Source organism: Littorina saxatilis, linkage group LG10, assembly GCF_037325665.1.
Source record: "Littorina saxatilis isolate snail1 linkage group LG10, US_GU_Lsax_2.0, whole genome shotgun sequence".
Lineage (NCBI taxonomy): Eukaryota > Metazoa > Mollusca > Gastropoda > Littorinimorpha > Littorinidae > Littorina > Littorina saxatilis.
The window spans coordinates 23,641,001-23,661,802 of NC_090254.1; the positions used below are offsets into that span (position 1 = coordinate 23,641,001).

General features: G+C 41.8%; 1 protein-coding gene across 1 annotated transcript; it reads right to left on the minus strand.

Moving 5' to 3' along the window:
- Nucleotides 1-280: 280 nt before the first annotated feature.
- Nucleotides 281-20,665, minus strand: LOC138978471 (phosphatidylinositol N-acetylglucosaminyltransferase subunit A-like). Its single transcript, XM_070351214.1, has 12 exons — nucleotides 20,386-20,665; nucleotides 17,078-17,234; nucleotides 16,684-16,806; nucleotides 14,574-14,749; nucleotides 14,146-14,261; nucleotides 6,534-6,641; nucleotides 5,952-6,058; nucleotides 5,426-5,508; nucleotides 4,781-4,866; nucleotides 4,086-4,269; nucleotides 3,016-3,115; nucleotides 281-2,291 (listed from the first exon to the last, which is right to left on the minus strand). The coding sequence occupies exons 1-12, from the start codon at nucleotides 20,400-20,402 to the stop codon at nucleotides 2,181-2,183; spliced, it is 1,368 nt and encodes a 455-aa protein (XP_070207315.1). The 5' UTR covers nucleotides 20,403-20,665; the 3' UTR covers nucleotides 281-2,180.
- Between the last annotated feature and the right edge of the window lie 137 nt (nucleotides 20,666-20,802).

The following is a 20,802-nucleotide window of genomic DNA, read 5'->3' on the forward strand; positions in this document are numbered from 1 at the left end:
TAACCCTAGTGTGCATAGTTTCAAAGGTCTAGCTTCAAAATCAGCTGAGATAACTTCAACGTTAATCTGTGACCTCAAAATTTCAGGAGGGTCAACCAAACTGGGATCATGTCGGGATATCATCAAACCCTAGAAGTAATCAAAGTTAAAAAGTTCAAAAATATCCGAGATAACGTTAAGGTCAAGTTTTTTTTTCCACAAACGGATAAGACTCACCAATTACTCAGGTGAGTCAAAAATTAAGTTCAGTCAAAGAAAGGTAGTACAAATAACAACTTCATAAGGTGCTTGTAAAAAGTCTTTATTTTGAGGTTAACATTGTCAAATACATGCAAAGGCTAACACACATGCACACACTCACACACACCTACTTGCATACATATCACAATCATTTATTTTATTTTGAATATACGAATTGATACTCTAAAATAACTGCCTGAGAGTAAACACTTTCATTTTAACTAATTTTGAATCTTATTCTCTGATAATAACAAACAACAAGAAGAGCAAACGCTCGATCGAGTCACTTTCGCAGTTCTGAATATTATATGAGGCATCAGATGGACAGGAAGAAATTGCTATTCACAACACAATGAGTCACGTTCACATAAAATTTGAGCCCGGTCACTTTTATAGTTTCCGAGAAAAACCCAACGTTAAGTTGTGTGTTGCCGAACAGAAAAGGCTAGTTATCTCCCTTGTTTTTCTGATAACGTTCGTAAAAGGCTACAGATGTAAATACTTTGATGTAAAGAATAATCCTACAAAGTTTCAATCACATCCGATGAACTTTGTCAAAGATATAAAATGTCTAATTTTTCCTTTGACGCTGACCTGTGACCTTGAAAAAGGTCAAAGGTCAACGAAACCATCGTTAAAGTGTAGAGGTCATTGGAGGTCACGACTAAACAAAATATGAGCCCGATCGCTTTGATAGTTTCCGAGAAAAGTTCAACGTTAAAGGCATATACATGTACGCGCTCCCGTGTTTACAAAGTGTAGTTTGCCCATAATCGATGTCAAACGCACCACAAGACCATGTAATGACGATATGTCGCCATGCGCGGACCATATACATGCATTACAGCTTGTTTTAGAGTCTCAAAAACTTTACATCCAAACAAAGACGCGGAGTTATTTCCCTTGCGTCAACGCTACCTCTGTTGGCAAATCTATAAATAGGACGATCCAGATCAAAATGAAAATTAACATATCTCAACATTGAAGGGGTCCTAGACCACAATATTTTGCAGGGAACTTAATTTAGCATGTCTCCAGCTGTTGGTAAAGCAATTAGCGTGTATAGTCATCGAGTACATATGGCTTTAAGGTGGTGTCTACGGACGGCCGGCCGGATGGCCGGCCGGCCGGACGGACTAACACTGACCGATTACATAGAGTCACTTTTTCTCAAGTGACTCAAAAACCGCCACCACAATACAGTGAACAAGGTCCACACCTTTGATAATATTGTTCACATGCAAACATACCATTCTTGAAATTCATGATTGAATGGTACAAGAGCATTTTCTTAGTCAGCTTCAATATATATTAAAACAGAATGTTATTCCGAATCTTAATGCTCTTGCACAAGCCCATTTTGAACTTATGGCACTTTCACTGGAGAATTCTTTGTCCAATAAGACTATATATGCTACTTGCCTAATAATGTCTTTAAAACACAATCAAACACGGGTAAATGGAGCATACATAAAACTCAAATAAATAAAGTATGTTTTATACACACATAAAACTCAAATAAATAAAGTATCTGTTTCATACACACATTCATATCAAACCAAATTTGTAAAGTATCAGTGCTGTTTCTAAGGCCAGTATGGTATACATTTTAATTCATATAAAAAAGACTGGGTAAAAATAGTGTTCTACTGTGTTTTTCACAGAAACCAAGTTCTCAAAATCCCTTGCATAATCAATAAACATACAAAAACATTCAACAATTCGGTCAGTGTGTACAAAGCAACCAAGGCCAACTCATACATCAGTCCTGAAAATTCAAAACAACAACACCAACAATGCTGCCAATGACAAAATGTAATGAAACCTTTCAAGTCTTTGAAGAAGGTTATCTTGTTTTGATTTAAAACCTAACATAACAAGTCTTGGAGATGGTTATCTTGTTTTGATTTAAAGCCTAACATAACACGTCTTGGAGATGGTTATCTTGTTTTGTGTGGAGCAGAAGCCTCACAATGCTGCATAATCTCCTTGCTACTTCCTCTGGCCAACCGAGGCTGATGGATCTTGAATTCTGGAGCTTCTTCGATGTTCTGCAACAATAGGTAACAACATTAGCCTCATGATTTTACGCAAAACTTTTCAGTTCCACTTCTATACTCCAATTCCTAAAAAAAAAAGCTGCCATTAGATCATTAACTCTCTGACCAATACGTGTGTAAAGGTAAAATCCCAACTGCTACCTCGTATGCATTAACTACATGTACCAGTATATCAAAACTCCAACATACAAAATGAGATTATGAAAATGTTGCCTGCATTCATATTCTTACGCACTGCCGAAACTTGGATTTAATAACATTACACAAGGATGTCACTTTGATATCCCATGAGCAAAACACTGTTTTCTGCAGCAAACTATTGAATTAAAAGAAAGAGTATTAACAATGTTACACCGTTTCCAATGTTTGGTTAGTTGTTGTTTTTTAATGTCCCCTCGATTGTTTTCCAATAAGAACGAATTCGGTCATGCATAAACTTACAAAAATCAGTCAGGATTGAGTCTGTCTGTTGTGAATTCAACAAAAAGAGACCACAATGTGAAGTGAGTGTTTATTTTTCTTGTTAGCTACATACGCATGCGTGTGTGTGGGTGTTATTGTGTGTGTGTGCTTGTGTGTGTGTGTGTGTGCTTGTGTGTGTGTGTGTGTGCATGTGCATACGTGTGTGTGTGTGTGTGTGTGTGTGTGTTTGAGTGTGTGTGTGTGTAAGCATCTGTAGTTAGCTACATGCTTCCATGTATCATAACATTCCAACCTGTGCAGGCATGATGTAGCATAGGAGGGCGAGGAACCACAAGTTCAACACAGCAGCTATCACAAACAGCTTGCCTGCTAGTGGGCCACACCCGTAGTACCTGAAATCACCCAAATATGTCAGTGATTCAATAACACTCTTGATACATTCCTAGCATACAATGACCTCCACACAATGTCAAGAGTGAAGCATACCTGTAATACTGTTACAGTGGTACCTGCGATAAAGGGACATCCTTGGAACCAGCCAAGTGTCCATTCTTTTCAAATGGCCTTTCATGGCAGGTAGTCTTGGTCAAAATAATAGACAACGGGACAACAGAAGGTGGCTGTTGTTGCAATCTTTCTTTCTTTATTTGGTGTTTAACGTCGTTTTCAACCACGAAGGTTATATCGCGACGGGGAAAGGGGGAAGATGGGATAGAGCCACTTGTCAATTGTTTCTTGTTCACAAAAGCACTAATCAAAAATTTGCTCCAGGGGCTTGCAACGTAGTACAATATATTACCTTACTGGGAGAATGCAAGTTTCCAGTACAAAGGACTTAACATTTCTTACATACTGCTTGACTAAATTTTTTACAAAAATTGACTATATTCTATACAAGAAACACTTAACAAGGGTAAAAGGAGAAACAGAACCGTTAGTCGCCTCTTACGACATGCTGGGTAGCATCGGGTAAATTCTTTCTCGTCAAAACCAATATGGGACTCCCCCTAACCCGCGGGGGGTGCTGTTGTTGCAAGGCTTTCTGTCATCAGAGTGGCCTCACATTGCAGGCACCACTGTCCTCAGTACACAATTGCATATTTCTAACAGAATAACAGAATTACCTGTTGAAAGTTCTCAAGTCTGTGTATTAACCAAAAGTCAAATTAAATAATAACACTGTTACTGTCTACACGATAGCATACTTTCGGCCAGAATCACCAGTCATGAATTTCAAGTCTCTTTACCAACCAACAATGAAACATATAGGTATTTACAATTACACTACTACTCTGTACACTGCAGTGTCTTTGCACTAGCAACACAGCTACCATAAACACTACAGGGTCCCAACACAATCACCTCTGCAGACGCGTGGCAACATCTCTATCAGGACTGACGCTGACCAGGTCGTAAACTTTCTCCGTGCGTTCAGCCACGTTAGCCCAGGTGTACATGTTCTTCACACAATGATGGGCTTCCCACGGTGACACTGCTTTCCTCTGCCTCTTATCCTCTATAGCTCTCTGGAGGGCTTCTGCAAGGGCTGGAAATACACGTTAATGTGACGCTACAAACTGGACTTGGTACAGTAGAACCCACCTTTTAAGATCACCCACAATCTGAGAATATCAGGTCTTCAAAGAAACAAATTTACTGGTGTAATAAACAGTAAATCTGAAAAAGCTACAATCTTGAGAAAAAAAAAAATCTTAAAATGGATGGGGGGGGGTGGGGGGGGGGGGAAGGGGGGGGGGGGGGGAGAATCCACTGTATCATCAGATGCGGATTAGCAGTTACAAAAACATGTCACTTAGGTAACACAAACCAGCAATCTGGACAATGTGGAATCATCATTTCAACTGCTTTTTTTTAAACTTTATTTTTTACGAGTCTATATATAGCTCTAAAACATTTTCAGCACCAAGACTTTCTACTTTTTGAGACATATATTTATACACATCACTAAAGCTACATGTATATTCATAATATATCCTCATATATTCATAATACATTTGTATATCCTCATCTACCTCTAGGGCAGGGTGTTAACTGACCTTTGACATTGGGGTCAGCCAGGTAGATGAGGTTGGGGGGTAAGACTTCAGGAACACCTCCCACCTTGGTGCTGACCACCTGTAGTCTGGAGAGACAAAAGATTGATCACTTGACATCTTTCACATGGAAATAGTTCATCTGGGCCACTATGCAGGAGTCAAGTTTAGAGACTTTAGTCAGGGATAAACTGCATTGAGGGTACAGTTTATTCCGGACTAAAGTCTATAACCTCGACTCTTGCATACCGCGCCCTGCATGTGTGTGTGCGTGTGTGTGTGTGTGTGTGTGTGTGTGTGTGTGTGTGTGTGTGTGTGTGTGTGTGTGTGTGTGTGTGTGCACTTGTGTATGTGTGTGTGCGCATGTTTGTATGTGCTTGTGTGCACAAGCATGAATTCTTGTGGGTGTATGTGCGTGTGTGTATGTGTGTTTGTGTGTATATGTGCTTGTGTGTGTGTTTGTTTGTATATTGTGTGTTTGTACATTATGCTTGTCTAATCTGTGTCCAGTGAACGATTTTTCTGTTTGACTGCCTGCATGTGGGAGAGTGTACATAAGGCTGTCTATTGTGTATTTGCACTCTTGAAAAGATTACAACAATGTTTCCAATCACTTCATTTCAGAAATTCAGAACCAACTTGACTCACCCACAACAAGCAGCCTCCACAATTGCAATGCAGAAAGCCTCTGTGAGGGAAGTGTTGACCAAAATGTCTCCCTGACACAGTACCTGCACAGTACAAACTTTAAACAATGAGATAACTTAAATCACCTGCATAGTGCAAACACTTAATATCTAAATATCAAGTTAAAGAGGTACAATATTAGTAGTCTTAACAGGGACATGTAGTCATCAGAAAGCAATCTGACATGAGCAGTTAACTTAAAATGAGAGACCTTCTTAACGCCTCTAGCTATCAACTTTTTACCATGGTATATAGGCTTGATACATTTGGGGCAACAGGAATACCCACAAAAGAAGATTACAATGTACAACATCATCTAGGAGAAGAAGAAAAAAAGTTGTTGAAACTGGCCCAACACACAGAAGAAACTGACCAACAAACAGTCGAAACTGACCAACAGGCAGTGGGAAACTGACTAGCACACAGACTGACAACCAGCTGACAGAAGAAACTGACCAGCACACAGAAGAAAGTCATCAGTACACACCCCCCTGACTTGACTGTGGTTGAGAGATCCGATGAATGTGACTCGGTCATGCAACTCATGCTGTTCCCGCACCTCCTCAAGCAGAACTCTCTTTGGACCATCCCCTCCTGACAGTGAAAGAGAAACACCAACAAAATCATTATTGTGTGCTTATAATTTTGTTTCTAAGCAACAAAGGGACGTAAGCGCTCTAAATATGGACGACAGGGGAATGGGGATTCCGATTAGGGTTTTAACTTTCCAAACTGTGATACTGTGTGTAATACCACATAACAGAAATCTGGCTGTCAGTTTGCCTCCGCCCCCCCCCCCCCCCCCCCCAAAAAAAAATATGGCATACAGTGATACCCTGTTAAAGAATCTGAGCAAAAAAGGCCATTATGGAAGTAGTCTTCAAATGAGAATAAATTTAAAAAGAGGTTATGAACAGGAAATGTGAGACAGCAAGGTCTGAAAAGGGGGAATTGGGGGGGGGGGGGGGGGGGTGGTGGTGTGTGTGTGTGTCTTAAACATCAAGTTCAACTGTGTTCCTTGCACACACACACACACACACACACACACACACACACACACACACAGTACCTATGAGGAAGTTGACCTGAGGATATTTAGCCGCAATGACAGGGATGATGCCAGCCAGTAGATCCATTCCCTTTCTGTACACCAGACGGCTTATCACAACAACAGTGACTGAAAAATATAAGTAACACACAAACACACTGACATTCCCAAAAGACTGAAGTACTTGGCTGAGGTGCACGAAGCGAAAGTGGGTGCCACCCAAACTGGAGAGAACAAACCGCGGGTTCTGATTGGTTGAAATCACAACAAATCTCTATTTAAACCAATCCAACACCGCGGCTGAAAGAAGGTGGTTTTTGATTAGACTAAATGTGAGTGTTTCATTCATCACAGCTGTAATCATCCATTTATTCAATACAAACCAAAAACTATTGAGTACTGCACCAAGACCCTATTTCAGACATGGGATTCAGAAAAAGTGATAATTAAGGAAAAAGAAGGTGGGGGTCTGGGGGCCTTCTGCGGCCCCCAGTAGGGTCCAGGGGCAACGCCCCTGGTCGGGGTCTGGGGGTGAATCCCCCAGAAGCTGAAGGTTTTTAGTGTTTTAGACACACAAAAATGGCCCTGAAATGCATATTTCAGCTTAATCATAGAGCTTCTATATCAATGGCAATAACAACAATTCAAACAGCAGGGAAACATATGAAAGAAAATTGATTTTATTTTTACCTCACCTTGAATTAAAGCAGAACTGTTTTCCATGAGTAGAAAATAGTTTGTCAGAGTCCACTGCAAGTTTAGTGTCTTTTTCATACAGCGTGTATCAAGTCTAAAGCATCGCCAACTTTCACGTCTTGTGTCTTCTGGCCTTTCTCGTCTTTCCAGCTCAATGATACACTGAACTTCATCGAGCCAGTCGAATCTCCAGAGATTTTTCTTGTACTTCTGCTGGTCAATTTCCCGGGCTAGAACGGTTTCCTATCGCTTTAGCTTCCTCATCATTTTGGCAGGTGGCTCGAAGCGATGTAAATATGGCGCCGAATCATTCTCATACGGTATGCTTAAATACTGAATCCCCGATAGCTACGTTGAAACGGTGACTGTAGGAGACAAAGAGCGCGTTCCCATACGGATCGACCAGCAACAGTCTGACCGTTTTAGGAACCAACCGTTCAAGAATAGTATGGAATGGAGCGTCGCGATGGACCGGCCGAAAAACTTGGGTCTATACCTACATATACCCCAACATTTTCTCAGCGGATTTGCACGAATCTCATGAATGATCCCTGGAGCCTAAAAATGTACGGAATTCCGTAAATTTACGGAAGAATCCCATGTCTGCTATTTGAAGAGTCATACTAGATAGACAGAGAGACAGAGACAGACAGACAGACATACACAAAGCATACAAGATCACCAACATATCTTATTTAAGCACACCAGGAAAAAAACTAGTTTTAAACCAAAGCTCACATAAATCAGACCAGCAAAATCACAGAGGACACTTACTTTCTTTCCTTTATTTGGTGTTTAACGCCGTTTTCAACCACGAAGGTTATATCGCGACGGGGAAAAGGGGGGAGATGGGATAGAGCCACTTGTCAATTGTTTCTTGTTCACAAAAGCACTAATCAAAAATATAAAATTTCAAAAATAAATTTTGATTTAATTAATATACTTACCAACTCACATAGATAGCATTAACTTCAGTTAAAGTGCTAGGACACTGAACTACGCTTCACCCCAAAGGGGAAGCAACCCCCTAAAAAAGAACGGCATTGACCTATAACCCAAGCTATACAAGAGTCGAGGTCATACCGTCACGTGACCTATCACGCGTGACTCGACCGCCGCCGTGCTGGAAACTCACTCCTACTGAAGTGATCTGTTCATTTTTAGGGAAACCCTAAGCAAAACTTCGTTTTGTGATAAGACATGGAAGCACTCTTACATGGCAACGTGGGAAAATAACTCTGAAACAAAAACCGTATGCCATACAAGGCATGGTCCTTGATGGTTATTTACACTACCGGTGTACTGCGCCTGCGCAGGATGTATACCGGTGAAACCCATTCCGTATTGAAACATATAACCCCTTAAAAAAATTTGCGGGGCAGGCCGGGAGGGAATCCAATATGTGAGTTGGTAAGTATATTAATTAAATCAAAATTTATTTTTGAAATTTTATATTAAATTACATATTCTTACGCAACTCACATAGATAGCAGATTGCTAATTTAGGTGGTGGGCAAATGAACTCACAGTTAACATCTTGCAAGTATCTGGCCTGTAGCTACAAAAGCTGGCAAACCGAAATTAATGTTCTGCCGAGCACCAGATACGTTCCCAGGAAAACATAAAAAGACATCTTCTGCGGAAGATGTCTAGTAGATGTGTATTAAAATAGCGGGTACTTAAAATACCCCGCCGATAGAAAACTCATGACTATGTCCTTGAACGGTCAATGAGCTGCATTCATGACTTATGTAAGTCTCTCAGACTTAAGAACAGATAAAGAAGAGGCCTACACTCTGACCTCTTGAGCCCGTGCTGCCTGAAAAGGGAGGACTGACTGCCCCCCCCCCCCCTTTTCCCTGCCACCACTGTAGGCATTGCCTAATCAATGTGGCAGTCCATTTAGCTAAGGTTGACTTCACTAAATCATTGCCTCTAGAAAAGTTGATGGAAATAAACAAAAGCCTTTGTTCTGGTGATCTAAACAGATCAGTTTGTTTGTTTATTTGTTGCTTAACGTCCAGCCGACTACACAGAGCCATATCAGGACGAGGAAGGAGGGGATGAAGGGGGCCACTTGTCAAGCGAGTCAGAAATATATTTAAACTCGAAATGTACAATTGTTAAATATGGCTCTAGCAGAGCCAAAATATTGCAAATTGGTAGAATTGTATTATCGGATCTGGTTACCCCTGTTTCTGCTTATTTGTCAGAAATTTTGAATTAAACCTAAGCGCTATAGATCAGTCTTTCTCCAAAGAGATGTCTAAAGCAAAAACCAGACAGAAAATGCACTTACTCGCACTTCTCTCAGAAGCTACTAGAGTAAGTATGACGGCTTCCCGTATTTAGAATAACAAGGCTAATTTGTCAAGGATTAAACAATCCGAACTCAAAAACTCCGAAACTAGGAGCAAATCCCAAGCCGGGACTGGAGATTTGCTTTCAGCCAACCAAAGGGAGGTTCCCTTAATCACGCTGGCTAAAAAGAACCCAAGTGAAAAAATGTTTTGCGACCTAGCTGTGTCAGTGCAACTGATATCGCATAAAGTCTTAATTCAGAGACGTGGGAGAAAATTCGGAAAGCCAGGATAGGTGGTTCGCCACCCGCATTGAACGGAGAGAAGTGGGGTTCTTTAAAAGTACGCCAATTGTTCCAAGCCAGTCAAAGTGAAACAAAAACGAAGACGCTGAACCCCTATGGAATCTCTAGACCAAATCCAGAGATGAGGCAGAAGCCCCTGAGCGTCTCGATGATTCCCGTACAGTAGACACCCGTGTGGCTCGAGTGTAAAAAACGGCGCCTTCTTGCCAGCCTAAAGGACTGGCAAACAAGATTGAATGGGCCCATAATGTGAGACCAACAGGCCGCTCAAAGTAGAATCGAGAGTATTATCCGGGAACGGGGAGACGAACATTTAGCAGAAGGTGATAGTACCGAGAGGCAAAACTTCTATCAGCGGCTTCTCCAAATTCACCAGAAGGAGTAGAAGCGCATAGCGAGATAGAGTCCGATCCAAGTGGACATTCCTGGCCGACCGACCAGAGTCTGCCAAGCCATAGAGCCTCTCAGAAGGTACTTCACTGCTAATAAGAATTCGTGGTGGTAAAAGCCACATCAAAACCTCGCATGCTCGCTGTGGCAGTGATAGGGAGCGAGATGCCACCCCCTGCTTCTCGTGATAAAAGACCACTGTGATGTTGTCCGATTGAATCAACACCTGTTCTCCCCTGACAAGGGGAAAGAATTCCACAAGAGACAGAACTGCTTCGCTGGTGGAGAGAGAACCAACGGGAACGCCCTGTAAGAGCAGTGGTGTGAGAATCCAAAGATTGGTTGTGTCTGTGAACCAGTCAAGAAAAGACACTAACAGTAACATGTTCCGGCTCTTCATTTGATTGCTTATCAAACGAAACCAGAGCCCTGAAGAACTGAATTAAATAAAAAGTAGCCACTTCCGATCCATTTTGTATATCCAAAGGTGGAAGTAAACATAGGCACGATCTATATAAGTGACCCAAAAGGAAGGGCCCCAGTGCCTCCCTCAATAAAGTGAGAGTTCTAATCGCCCCTCCAGCCGCTGTGGGAAAACACAGAGGCAGAGAGAAGAACGCTAAGACTCCAGTTGACAAGTGCCAAGAGTATGCAAGAAAGCGTGCTATTGTTTGCCCACTGAACCCTACCGCTAAATCGCCTCGAGGAGATAAAGTGGTGGGTATTTGGCAACGTGCCACACCGAGAAGAAGATAAAACCCAAAGCTGAGAACGGCCAGCTTAGCGCTTTTCTCTGATAAGAAAAGCCGAGGCGTGCCGTGGGCTTTTCCTTTTGCTGTGAGATTCTCTCTGTTAAAGAGTCCGCGTGCAAAGAGGAGGATTCGCAAAGAAAAACCCTCGAGCAAGGAAGAGATTTAAGTCTCACCGACAGAACAATACTGTCGGCCGAGGCCTTTTCCCAGAAGAACAGCAAAGCTAAGCCCTTTGAATATGTGTCCCGACAGAACACAAAGGCATCCCATCCCGTGAGTACGAAACCGCACAAGGGAAAGAATGAATCAAAATCTTGCACCAAGACGATAATAGAAAGAAGTGCGGCCACGATCTTCCACAGCCAGGAGATCATTGTTCTTGAAAACAGACAGTTTCTCCTTGCTATGAACATTAAAGATGTATGATCGACAAGTACGGTGCAACCGGAAGCGGTTCCGTAGTACGAAGAAAAGAATAAACTAAGTTCTTAGGCTTGGTGTAACCTAGGCCTACGGATATCGCTCAGCGAGTGAAGCGTTACTTGCGCGGGTGACGCAAGCGAAAGCAACGCCGCATCGCTGCCCACAAAGGAAGTGATGGAAAAGGAGAATCATATGAGAAAACTTCCGCAAGTTCAATTCTAGAGCCAGACAAGAAAGCGTCCCTGCGTGTGTAAGCCGCATGTGCGTACAACCGTGCCGCGACTGACATTTGTTCGGCTGAAACCTTAGCCAAAGAGGCCAGGAGTATGAGGACGTCTTTCACGCTAGCGTCGTTTCGAAAATCGAAAGGATTCAACAACACCGCGACCGACCGCGAAAGAGATCGAAGAAGTGTCTCTGAAAGAGACGCAAGTTCCAACGAGTATCTTCCCGTCTCCCCCAAACCAAGTAATGCGCCTTCAGAGTAAGCGCAAGCTTTGTCCAACGATAGACATCCTCCCTGAGATTAGCCAACTCCGGAGTGACCGGAAGCGGTGCACCCGGCAAAGCGTAAGTCTCAATAAGACTGTGATGACGACGGGAGAGAGCAAACTTGCGTGAATGAAACGAAGTGCTCGCTTCCGTAACTGGTCTGAGGCAAGCCATGGCTGAGCAGCATCAGGAGCCTGACCGTGTGCAGCCAGTAAAGGCACAGTATCCACAGGCAAGCTATTCTCAGAACCCGAAGTTCTAGCCAGCACCTTGGAAAGTTCGCAAGCAACAGAAGGAGACTCGCTAAAACGATATCCCTGAACTTCCGTTAAAGCAGGGCGGAAATCACACACCACTGAGGGTGGTGGTGCCGCAGAGCTTGTCATAGCTGTCACCCCTTCAGCGAAGTACTTGGCAGACACCTGAGCTGCAGTAACCATAGCTGGTTTAAGTTAGAGTGACAACTTGCCATCAACTTCCTCCTCAGAAACTGAGTGAGAATCATCGAACTCCGAATCTGCTGAGGCTGGACCGTGAAAGTCGCTGTGACTAGCTGCGTCACTAAAACGATCCACCACAGGCGAGGCTGATTGCAAAACAGAAGAACCGTGCAAAGCCTGCCCGAAAGCAGCTTCCTGCCCAAAAGGAGGAAGTTGAGACATGTACACATTCACCGAGACATAAAAGTCTGCCCGTGAGTACATCTGTCTCGTTGTCCGGTGTCAACCCCCCGTGAGTTCCGCTTGCTAAGAGCGATAGCCTCCGGGGAGTCGAACTTTCACCCCCCGGCCGTGGCGGGGGGGCTACTAGTTCCGGCCCAACTTGTTGTCCGGTGTTGACCCCCCGAGTTCCGCTTGCTAAGAGCGATAGCCTCGGGAAAGTCAAACTTTCACCCCCCAGCCGCGGCGGGGGGGCTACTAGTTCCGGCCCAACTTGTTGTCCGGTGTTGACCCCCCGAGTTCCGCTTGCTAAGAGCGATAGCCTCGGGAAAGTCAAACTTTCACCCCCCAGCCGCGGCGGGGGGGCTACTAGTTCCGGCCCAACTGGAACACTTTCACCAGAGAACCTGGCTACCGGTGAACCTGACTAACCTGTAGAGCGTGAACGCTCCTCGTATGAAGTAAACACACTCCTCTGCGTGCACGTCAGCCGAAGTGACTGTGCATGAAGGCGGAACCTCGATGCGTGACAACAAACTGCGTCGCCCACTCCCGCCGGGAGCGAGCGCAAACTCGACGAATGGCAACATGTTATACATTTGGGTCGAAAACATCTCAAAAAGGGAAGAAAAACTATCTTAAACACAAGTATTCTCTTTCCCACTGCGTTTGTCTTGGCTGAAGTAACCTAAATTTAACCTGCTTCAGCACGATTGGACTCATAGGGTCCAAAATTAACAGACATTCTTTCTTTCTTCTTTATATGGTGTTTAACGTCGTTTTCAACCATACAAGGTTATTTAACAGACGTAATAGTTAGAGACTGAAATGGTAGTGCCTTTGCCTTTCTCTTTATGCGAAACGTAAAAGGAGAAACCTCAGCAGCTACTGACTAGTCTGTGGTTTCTAATTCTCCTTGTCAGCCATTGCTGACAAAAACCAGTCTGAGATATGATATTGATAAACAACAATCAGACCGAACAACGGAGAAAGAAAGAAACGCAAGCAAAAGCAAATAAATTAAAACGAGCTCACCCAAACTTGTGCATGAGAAGCAGGGACCTGTAGACGGGGTGAAACACTGTCCAGAAGACAGTAGGCTAAAAGCCTGCAGCGTAGTGTAAAAAGCGTCCGAGCTATCTGGTAGCTGAAGTAGGAGTGAGTTTCCAGCACGGCGGCGGTCGAGTCACGCGTGATAGGTCACGTGACGGTATGACCTCGACTCTTGTATAGCTTGGGTTATAGGTCAATGCCGTTCTTTTTTAGGGGGTTGCTTCCCCTTTGGGGTGAAGCGTAGTTCAGTGTCCTAGCACTTTAACTGAAGTTAATGCTATCTATGTGAGTTGCGTAAGAATATGTAATTTAATTAGCTCCAGGGGCTTGCAACGTTGTACAATATATTACCTTACTGGGAGAATGCAAGTTTCCAGTACAAAGGACTTAACATTTCTTACATACTGCTTAACTAAAATCTTTACAAAAATTGACTATATTCTATACAAAAAACACTTAGCAAGGGTAAAAGGAGAAACAGAATCCGTTAGTCGCCTCTTACGACATGCTGGGGAGCATCGGGTAAATTCTTCCCCCTAACCCGCGGGGGGTAGGACACTTACTTTTCCCAGGCATTCGCTTGCTTGGGTCTGGCACAAACATGGTGGCATCGACAGCATTTGGAATCACAGACACTTGATGAGGCAAGATTTTTGATCGCAACACTGTGTTCTCTTTGCTGGAAGAATATATCAAGTAAGTTATTGCTTTCATTTCGTAAACTTACAACAAGACCACTTACACTTTTGACCCACACCCACACACACACTCACATAATGCTGTATGTATTGAACTGTATACATTTATAAATTTCAGTATTACCTCCTTTGTACGATTTCAAACAATAACATCAAATCTTGACAGAAAGGAAGTCTTAAAATAGATATTAACTTACACATTTCTATTGAGAGTAAATCTGAAAAACAGGATCTTTAAAGGGAGCAAGTCATCAGACAGAGGGTCAACAACAAAAAAGCGTGTACACATGTACCTGGTGTGAGACACGCAGATGACATGAGAGACGTCAGCCAGTGAAAACTTGAGCACTTTATTGGTCAGAATTGAACTAGCATCAGCAAAGCCGAACAGGGAATGATCTGTGAACACTGTCTTCAGCCCCATAGTGCGAGCATGGAACATTGCTTCATGGCCCAAGGTTGAGAAAGCCTGCAAAAAGATTAAACAGAATGCATGAAGTATACAGTGGCAACTACAAAGTACATTAATTCTTAATACTGCTGTCTTCATTATCAGCAGAAATACTAAACAAAGTATGCCATCAAAGCTTGAAGACTGCATATGCCATGATGAATAAGGAGGAAATCTCCCTCAAGGGTTTGCTTGCTTCCCATGGAAGAATTTGAAAATCTGCATTAAAATTTGAAGGAAATGTACCCAACATTAGCAAAAAATTTGGGATTTGACATCGGTGGGTTTTTGTCACTCCGCTGCAAAGTCCCATCCCCGGAAGGCACACAATTTCCACCCTGAGCATATTAGCAACATCTCTGTTTTGCTATATATATATATATATATATATATATATATATACGGTTAAAAAACAAGCATTCTGCGATTTTGTTCATTCCACCTAAATTCACAAAACCAAAAAAGTAAAAGGTTTTAATTTCAATTATGATAACTAGAAACTCCAGCAACTTTTGCTATGAAATAAGAAAAAAAACTTAAAGGTTAATTACACATTAACATGCTTCCATTTGAAGTTAATTGAAGCCCAACGGAGCGAAGCGACCGAGGGCTTCAATTAGACTTTGGTCGGGCGTCAATCCACGATGACGACCTCAAAGTTTCAAATGGAAGCATGTTAATGTTATTGTAATTCAATCTGACGACGATCTCTTTCCTGCTTTCATGCGGTTGTAAACAGACAGAATTGGTTCGGTTCTGTTCACACACTACTTTCAGTCCACCTACCTGCAAGGGTCAAGTCCCAAGAAATATGTCTCTGTATTCCTATCTTATCACTCTGCTCCTGTTTTGTTTTCTTTCACATACATTTTCCCTTCTTTTTCGACGGGTTTCTGGACAGCAAACTCTAAAACAAATTCTTTTCATCACAAAAGCGGTCTTTGGAATTGACTGACCTAGTCCCGAAGAATTCATGCATCAACTTACGTCACGTATTCGATGTCATCACTTTGCATAACTTATGGTCTCGGTATTTCGTTGGCCTTCATATTTCCTACTTGTATAATGACCCTCAAAGCTAACCGAGACTAATTGAATTTGTATCAATGGGGACAATGCGCCTCGCCAGCAGGTTGTTAATGGCTTTTTTAGTGAGTGTTCATCGACAATTAATGACCGGTAATTTTTAATGAGTTGGGGCATTCTGACTAATCACAGGATCTGTTTCATTAAAACGGCATCTTGATTGAATTACAATTAATAATAACACATGTAAAAAAAATATTGACTGAAAATGCTCAGATTTTAGGCATCTTTCTTTTCTTTTTTATTTGGTGTTTAACGTCGTTTTCAACCGTTCAAGGTTATAGATTTTAGGCATGTAAAACACAATAGCAAAAGCTGCCATATAATGAAGCTGAGAAGTCATTATTATACTCATCAGCTAATTAGGTATGGTAAGGTAAAGTCATATACTTCTGTAAGGTTAACCTCATGGAAATTCGGGTTGCTTACTCCCTGGGGCTAATGATATGCCATTCAGCAAGACGCTACCAATTTTTTTCTTTCTGTGTGTGTTTGTATGGTTTTCCAAACTCTGAGACTTTCACTCTGAACTTGGGCTCTTTATTGCATGCAAGTGAGCTGTCCACACAGGTGTTTTCAGACAGGAGAGTCTGCACAAAGTTGACTCAAGGAAACAAACCCTCTGCCAAACCCGTATTTGAAACCATGTCGATAGCGACGAACTGTTGTCAAAGCCAGTACGCAAACAACAGATCGAGCCACATTCTGTATCTCCTGCTCACAAAATAATCCCCATGGACACTAGGTTCATACACAGCAGGGATAATGCTCACTTGAAACCAGAAAGCATGCCATTATCTAATGACATATTTGCACTGTGGTTTTAGTCATGGGGAGCTTGCCACTGCAGATAGTGAGATACTTACAGAGTGTCCATGGACGATGGAGATTTTCTCGCGTATGAAGACAGATCGCATGAGAGGTAGTGTGGTGAACAGACTTGGTAAAATGCATTGGTTGTAGAAAGGTGGTACTGGTAAATAATACACCTGTGAAACAAAATCACAACGGTCAAGCCGACATCCATGTGCAGTAAAACCCTTTTTTAAGACCCTATATCTCTGACGTAAGACTACCATGTCTGAGAACAACATTGCATTTCTATATCATGTACAAAGTATTTTGACAGAGTAATTAATAAAACACTTCCATCATTTGCAATCTGATTACATCCTCACAATTAATTGGATTTATCAGTTTTACAGAACTTGTATGAAATGATTCTTTTTTTTCCTCTCACAATTCACCACAATCTCTCACCTTCAAGCCATTGGCAAGGTATCTCACTCCACATCTGTCTCCATATTTGTGTGTTACTATGACAACCTTGTGCCCTCTGTCAAGAAGGCAGCTTGAAAGCTGGTAGATGTGGCTTTCCACCCCGCCCATGTTAGGGTAGAAAAAGTCACATACCATGCTGAAACAAAATTTGGTGTATAATGTATAATCTCACAAAGCTTCATCTAGATCAAAGCTAACATTTTGATTGTACTTTCATTCAAGTGAAACTAACTCATACCAAAAAAATACTGTTGTATAAAGATTAAAGAGCTTTAACCATTTCCTCCAATGACTTAAATCAAATCGTTCGCCCGATCGCCAGGGGCAAGTAAAGAATCCGCCCGGCTGGCCAGTGAAAATTCTGGTCAAATGCAAAACTTTTGGTTGTTCAGTACTATCGAGTTTTAAAGCCATATAAACACTGTGAAGATGCAGGAACTTCTGTCTACAAAATCATCGCCATGCATGTTCTACTGAAACAAGAAGAGCAAACGCTCGATCGAGTCACTTTCGCAGTTCTGAATATTATATGAGGCATCAGATGGACAGGAAGAAATTGCTATTCACAACACAATACAGATGTAAATAATTTGATGTAAAGAATAATCCTATAAAGTTTGAATCAAATCCGATGAATAGTTTCAGAGATATGATATTTCAATTTTTTTCCTTCAAGACATACCTGTGACCTTGAAAAAGGTCAAAGGTCACCAAAGCAGACGTCAAAGTGTAGAGGTCACTGGGAGTCACGTTCACATAAAATTTGAGCCCGGTCACTTTTATAGTTTCCGAGAAAAGCCCAACGTTAAGTTGTGTGTTGCCGAACAGAAAAGGCTAGTTATCTCCCTTGTTTTTCTGATAACGTTCGTAAAAGGCTACAGATGTAAATACTTTGATGTAAAGAATAATCCTACAAAGTTTCAATCACATCCGATGAACTTTGTCAAAGATATAAAATGTCTAATTTTTCCTTTGACGCTGACCTGTGACCTTGAAAAAGGTCAAAGGTCAACGAAACCATCGTTAAAGTGTAGAGGTCATTGAAGGTCACGACTAAACAAAATATGAGCCGGATCGCTTTGATAGTTTCCGAGAAAAGTCCAACGTTAAGGTGGTGTCTACGGACGGCCGGCCGGCCGGACAGACTAACACTGACCGATTACATAGAGTCACTTTTTCTCAAGTGACTCAACAAAAACGAGGCTCCTGTGCGTGTCACCACTGTTGTGTAAAGAAATCTAACAGTACCAGCAACACTCATAATTTGTTGTGTGGTATTTACCGGGCCAGTGACATTTTTGGCGAGCTAGTGACTTTTTAAATTACTCGCCCGGCTGGCGAGTTAAAATTTTGAGATTTGGCCATCCCTGCTTAATTAATTGCTACTGCCATGAGGTACTCACTTGGTAGAGATCGAGGGTGTGGCGTCATGAAAAATTAGAAAGTAATCAAGGTAATGTTGAACTTTAGTGTGTTAAATTCATAGCTCGTAATTCAGAGGCATTTAAGCCTCCAAATTTGTAGAACCTGTAATTGTAATCATTTATAAGTCATTTTAGATCCCTTTGAAGTCACGGAATGAACTCCGATGAACTGTATGGTTGCATTTCATTTACATGCGTCAAAGAAGGAATTATCGGTACAGGCGGACAGGGGAGGCGACTCCGGCGTGTAAATGATGTTCCTTGGTTGATCTTTCTTTCTTTATTTGGTGTTTAACGTCGTTTTCAACCGTTCAAGGTTATATCGCGACGGGGAAAGGGGGGAGATGGAATAGAGCCACTTGTTAATTGTTTCTTGTTCACAAAAGCACTAAGCAAAACATTGCTCCAGGGGCTTGCAACGTAGTACAATATATGACCTTACTGGGAGAAAGCAAGTTTCCAGTACAAAGGACATAACATTTCTTACATATTGCTTGACTAAAATCTTTACAAACATTGACTATATTCTATACAAGAAACACTTAACAAGGGTAAAAGGAGAAACAGAATCCGTTAGTCGCCTCTTACGACATGCTGGGGAGCATCGGATAAATTCTTCCCCCTAACCCGCGGGGGGATCCTTGGTTGATAATGTATGCCATTTTTGAGTCTTTTTCGCCTAGCAAACAACCAAATTAATTAATTATACTTAACATGGGTGAAAGCTATGAAAATTAAATTGACTGAAAATTTTTTGAGGCAGGGGTCCAGGGGCCGCCTAGGCCCTGGCGGGGTACGGGGCAGGGCCCCGTTAGGGGGTCCAGGGGGGCAACGCCCCCCGGCCGAAAACGAATTTTTGCATTATACATTGTGATTTTGTGGCCTTTCCTGGCAAAAAAATACACTTTTTGTCACTATCATGCAGGTCAAAAAAATACCTTCAGATTCTAATGATATGGTAAAAAGGGTAAACAAAATCAAAACAATTCACAGAAGTAATCATTTTTCTTTTGTATCTTTTCACACTTGCATCTTCCAACACAACGACACAATTGATAACAATTAACATTGACAACAGCCAATTACTAAATGAAATAGAAACTGAACAACTGAAATAAAAGTTTGAAATATTTAATTATAAGAAGCAAACATTGCCAGACAGGCATTGAAATAAATGATGAAACAGAATCTCACACATGCAAACAGCATGATGTAGCACTGCACAAAGTAGCAACTAAGCAGTAGCATCTCTTATAGTGCAAAGTTCTCAAGGAAAAGCACTTGAGTTTCAAGCACCAAACTTATCACACACAGTTTTAGTTTCATGAACTCCAACCAGTCCCATCGCCTTTGTTGGCTAGACCAGCATCAATAAGATCTGTCCATGCGTTTTCCGCAGAAATCATGTCACCACTTCGTAATGCCTGCCAAAACGCGAGAACTTTTTTTTTACCGTGATGCAGAGCGAATCCGAAAGCGAAGAAACCTCACCTACGGGGTTTACCGCATAGCAGTTCAAAAACGCGTTCCGCTTAAAAAAAAATAAAAAAAAAAAAATAAAAAAAATATTTTTTTTAATTTTTTTTTTTTTAATAAAAATTGCGGATTGACGGAATTTCCGTCAGACTTATTTTCAGATTGACGGATTTCAGTCAATTGACGGGCTACTTTCACCCATGACTTAAGTTTGGAGCTCAATCCCTCAATTAATTTCACGACAAATGTTCTTTGGCTTGATTACAGGGACTTGTATCAAAAATTCGTAAAGAATGGCACTGGATTCTGAGCTATGAATTTAACACACTAAAGTTCAAGTAATCAGACCATGAAAAACAGGAAACAAACATTTTGTTTTTGCATTACCATATGCTGTGTTTCATTTCGGTCAGGTGGTGCACTGCGCTTGTTCCGTTGAAGGCTCGCACCTGCTAAAGCGGACACTGACAGCCAGGTTTTGACATTTCTCATGGATTCCGCCTCTGGCTCTGTAAGTGTAACTTTTGTCGTTTTGAAAGAGTCGACAATTACCCTGCTTAAATCGTTTCTAGTCAAAAATGCGGTATAACATTCTTTAGCAAAGGTATTGACGAAAAAGAAAGGAATAACCCACACATGTTAGTGAATAAGTGTTCAAAACGTTAAATTGCAGGCTCTGCACCGCAGAACTGCAAAGTTTATAGTTTATCGTCTGGTACAATCATTTCAACAAGAGTAGCGTCCCTTCCCTGGGGAGAACTTGTTTCATACATGTAAGCTTAACAAGAAACTTAATAGTGCTAG